The 4699-nt window shown below is 39.9% G+C and overlaps 1 protein-coding gene across 3 annotated transcripts; it reads left to right on the top strand.

Annotated features, from left to right (window-relative positions):
• Positions 1-495: 495 nt before the first annotated feature.
• On the top strand, positions 496-4110 carry LOC128742199 (uncharacterized). 3 transcript variants are annotated; one of them, XM_053838473.1, is made up of 7 exons: positions 496-521; positions 674-958; positions 1021-1176; positions 1314-2018; positions 2077-2673; positions 2740-3441; positions 3511-4110. In XM_053838473.1, exons 4-7 carry the CDS (start codon positions 1345-1347, stop codon positions 3611-3613), a joined length of 2076 nt encoding a protein of 691 aa, XP_053694448.1. In that variant the 5' UTR covers positions 496-521; positions 674-958; positions 1021-1176; positions 1314-1344; the 3' UTR covers positions 3614-4110. The 3 variants fall into 3 exon arrangements, 2 of the variants coding, with proteins under 2 accessions (XP_053694448.1, XP_053694447.1); XR_008412249.1 differs by lacking the exon at positions 496-521 and having other exon boundaries at positions 653-958; positions 3511-3710; positions 3807-4110; XM_053838472.1 differs by lacking the exon at positions 496-521 and having other exon boundaries at positions 653-958.
• The last annotated feature ends 589 nt before the right edge of the window (positions 4111-4699 follow it).

The following is a 4699-nucleotide window of genomic DNA, read 5'->3' as shown; positions in this document are numbered from 1 at the left end:
ATCCCGCGTAATGGTATTCGGCGAAATGGTTTGTAATGATGGGGAATGTTGAAATGCTATCCGCTTTATTTTATCAGGCTAAGCAATAGGGGAAGTTGTTTTATATTTTACTGTGAGCAAAATTTGTATTAAACATCCATGAACTCCTCAGAAACTTGCAAAACTCGAGATTGTGATAAAGGTCATCCGAGATTCAGGATTTATGTATTTACAACGCGGTTTAATTTGTGGCAATACGAGGTTTGTCGGGTCAGCTAGTGAAAAATATTATTGTATACGCGAGAAACGTAAAAAATTTTCTATGGGGGTGTAATAGACCAAATCATCATACCGTCAATTGACAGATACTGGCGCTCTTGTTTACATTTTGGAAAACTTTCCTTTCCGTTTATAGCGAATGTAGCGTGTGTTTTAACATTTTACAGGCATAATGGCTTTTAAATTTAGTACTAATGCTGTTTAAACTCGGTTTAAGCAACAAACTTGCCGTTTAAACAGCTGAAACTTTTTTGGACTCTGCGGTCTGTTTGTAAACAAGGGCGCCAATATCTGCCAGATGACGTCACCTTGATTTGGTCTATAGACCAAATCATCATACCGTCAACCGAGCCGTCAACTGACAGATACTGGCGCCCTTGTTTACATTTTGGAAAATTTTCCTTTTCGTTTATAGCGAATGTAGCGTGTGTTTTACCATTTTACAGGCATAATGGCTTTTTAAATTTAGTCCTAATGCTGTTTAAACTCGGGTTAAACAACAAACTTGCCGACTAAACAGCTGAAACTTTTTTGGACTCTGCGGTCTGTTTGTAAACAAGGGCGCCAGTATCTGCCAGATGACGTCACCTTGATTTGGTCTATAAGTCAGTTGAGGCGTGCAAAGCTTGGAAATCTTTGGAAATGGAAGTTCAAAGCAGCGATGCCAGCCCAGCTCGCAGATTATTGTGGGACGGACTGTGTGAGTATTTATCTGGCTTTCCCGACTTTCCAATTAATTCAGTTGAATTTTCATTCATATAGGTAAATATATGTATATTCCGAAAAAGTAGTCAAAATTACCAGACTTGTATCGAGTCCGTTAGCCCTGGCAAATTTTCTCCTATCCGCAAGATTTCTATTTGAAAGCAGATGGTCCAATGAAGAGCGGGCGAGATATTCAACATTATCACTTGGTTTGTATGTACCTATTTCATTATAAGTTAGTTTATGTCGGTTTTGTTATTAGTTGAAGGGTTATCTTACGTTGTTTTAAGTTAGTAGATTTATCGCCAAGATAAATGAGTAGTTAACAATGATTTTGTTTTCAATTGCAGTCCTCGAGTAGATCACTAATGCCACAGAACCATGCCTGCTACTAACGATACCATTACTCTACCGGATGTAGTTGGATTGGCCGCAGTGGCAGCAGTAGGCTACGGCTCTTTCAGAATAATCAGAGCAATTTTCAGCAGTCTAAAGCCACCCGTCCAGAGATTTACCATCCCACTAGAAATACAATCACTTCAGATAGTAACAACCCACAATGAGTTCTGCGATGGTTTGCAAGAACTGCGAACGCATTGCGATGAATTTCCTGTATTGGGGCTAAGCTGCGACTGGACTCGGGATACGGTGCAAACGCGCAATCCCATCAAATCGCTGCAGTTGTCGTCGTACCGAGGAACGTGCCTATTGATAAAGTTTTGCCATCTAGACCGAATCCCAACAGAACTCAAGCAATTGTTGAGCGACGGCAGCATTTTAAAGGTTGGTGCAAACATCCTTCGAGATGTCAAGGTGCTAAACGACGACTGCAATATTGAAGTTGCAGGCGTTGTAGATCTGCATCACCTCGCAAGCAAAACATTGTGCGCTCCTTATGCAGTTTATAATGCAATATGTAGCATAGAGAAGTACTATATCCCGGATGATTCTGATTGGGAATTTAACAGATTATCGCTAGAAGAGAACGCCGCACGAAATACCCATGAATCAGTAATAATTTTTGAACAGCTTGCAGGGTACTTGGTTGGACAACGGTGAGTTAAGTGAAGATGGAAGAACGTCTTGCTGAAGTTTTAAAGATTATCATTTCAGAGGTTTATCTATGTCCTACAAGGAATGGTTTGATGATTGCATAGAAAACGAGGTGAGACGTATAATAGATCAACCATTGCCATTGTTTATGGTAAGCTACGAAGTAAATCCGGGTCCCAAATTTACCATTCCGCTTTATGGGAGCTTAAAATCGATGTTTCCGAGCTATACAGCAAGTTATCTGTGCTTGGAACATATGTATGAAAAGATCCCCTTACTGGGATTAGCCGTCTTGTCAAACGATGATCAGTTTTATCTACACTTATCGTCGTACCGCGGAAAAGTAGCCGTGATTTCGCTTTGGCAAATGAATCATAACATACAAGTACTTCGTCAACTGCTAAGCAATGAACAAATATATAAAGTTGGGATCAATATCATGCGCGATATTCAAATATTAGAGATCATTTTTAATTTACAAGTTTTTGGCGCAATAGATTTGAGACACCTTGCACATAAAAGTGGCATTAGCGGATCGTATGAGTTTTTAGGACTGACCGAGACAATACTTGGAGGAGAGCTGGACAGGACGCGATTAAATAGAGCTCGTACTTCACTAGTAATTTTTGTAAATTTGGCTGAACGTTTAGTTCCGCGGTGAGTTACTTTAAATTATGGCTACTAATGACGAAAATTAGATTGATTTGAATTTGATTTTCTCAGGTGTTCCTTCATGACTTACCAAAGGTGGTTCTGTGACTACGTGCGGGATAAAATAAAAATTTTCAAAGATCGCCCATACGTAGTGCCTAGTGCTCCGCCTCCCCAGAGACCTGTTCCGCGTAACGAACAAACAGCTGCAGTGGCGGTAGCCGAAAGCACGAATGCCCCGCAGAGCGCACCGCCTGAGCCAAAAATTCTGGTAGCAACAACCCCCATTCATGTGTTTCAGGGCTTGAAAATATTGCGCAAACATTGCGTTGAATTCCCCGTACTAGGACTAGACTGTGAGAGCATTGAACTGCTACAACTATCCTCGTTCCAAGGAGCACGCTTGTTAGTCAGATTTAACCGATTGAAAAAGATTCCTAAGGCACTCGAAAACCTGCTGAGCAATAACGATATATTGAAGGTGGGCATTGATATCCTCAACGACGTCAGGACACTGGAGACCGATTACAACATAAAAGTTTCGAACGTGTTGGACTTGCGGCATCTCGCTCACAAAGCCAACATTTCAGTAACGGACGGATTGGCTGGACTAGCGAGAACAATCTTGCAGATTGACTTGGACGAAAGCCAACGGGTAAACGCGTCAAATTGGAGTCGAAAAAAACTATCGTTGGAACAGATTGCGTACGCAGCAAACACGGTATACTTTTCAGTACTACTATTTGAACGGTTTGCTAAACTTCTAGTTCCGCAGTAAGTAGAGTCGCAGATGCATAAGCTGGTGTAATTAAGAAATTAAGAATTAAGAAAAAATCATTACAGGACAGCGGCTGTATCCCACAAGAAATGGTTTGAATCGGTGCATAATAAAATAACATGCTTTAAGGATCAACCGTACCTAATTCTTCCCGGTTCGACTGTCTAAAAAGAAGAGGAGAAATAGGAAGAAGAGGACGTGCCTATGATGCCCGGAGTTGGAATTATTTCATTTATTGCTTCTGCATGGAATAGTAAACTGAAAGGTACACACTTCAATTTTTCATTTTTTTTAAATCACTAGAAATTGTAAGTACATATATTATGCTTTATATTGAACGAAAAACAACAATGGTTTTTAGATTTGAATTTTACAATTCCGTGCCTCTTAGGTCTTAAGGAAAATCACCGAACCTGGTGAAACGGAAGGCGAAAAGATAATGTTACGCAGTACCTATTGCTGATAGCAAGAAAAATTTTACATTAATCATAAAGTGCGCGATCGCTCACAAAAGGGCTACTCTAGACCATAACGAAAAAGTGTGCCGAAGATATCGAAGCAATTCAATTTAAAATAATGCTTTTATGAGCGGTTGCGCACTTTTGAATGTATTTTTTTCAAATCAGCAATATTCTTGCTGTACTATGACTGTTTTTTCTAATAAATCTACCTAAATGAACGTGAATTTGTATCTTTGTATGTATGTATATTCCGCCACAACTCCAGAACGCCGTGATTGTTCTGTGCCAAACATTTCCTTTGCATATAATTTGTTGGAGTAACAACGACCTTCCTCCCTATATACATCTTATTTATGAAGCACCCTGTGCGGGAAGTACTAGCTGAGTGGAGTAGCAGCATATTGCGTCGTGTTTCATCACGAATGTAATTATATTAGATATAAGTAAAAGTGATCTCGTGGAGATAACACCTTTTTTAATAAACTTGTTCGTTTCTTGTTATATTAGCCTTTTATTCCACTGCAACCTCTAGTCCAAGAGGTTATGGGCCCAGTTTTGCTTGAAAAGGCTTGAGTGTTTTATTTTTTAGACAATTAATCGCGATAGTGGATTTTGGTGGCGTAGTTTATCGTTTGTGTCGCGTCGGAAGAAACGAGTGCTTGTGAAAAACAAGATGGCGGATACAAAAGCCACAATTGAAAAACTGAGCGACGGAAACTACGCAGTGTGGAAATTCAAAATGCGTTTGCTTCTAACAAGGGAAAAGCTGCTGAAAGTTGTCATGGATCCGAAG

This window comes from Sabethes cyaneus, chromosome 3 (assembly GCF_943734655.1).
Source record: "Sabethes cyaneus chromosome 3, idSabCyanKW18_F2, whole genome shotgun sequence".
NCBI lineage: Eukaryota > Metazoa > Arthropoda > Insecta > Diptera > Culicidae > Sabethes > Sabethes cyaneus.
The sequence above is the reverse complement of the archived record's forward strand: the minus strand, read 5'-3'. Positions and strand labels throughout refer to the sequence as shown.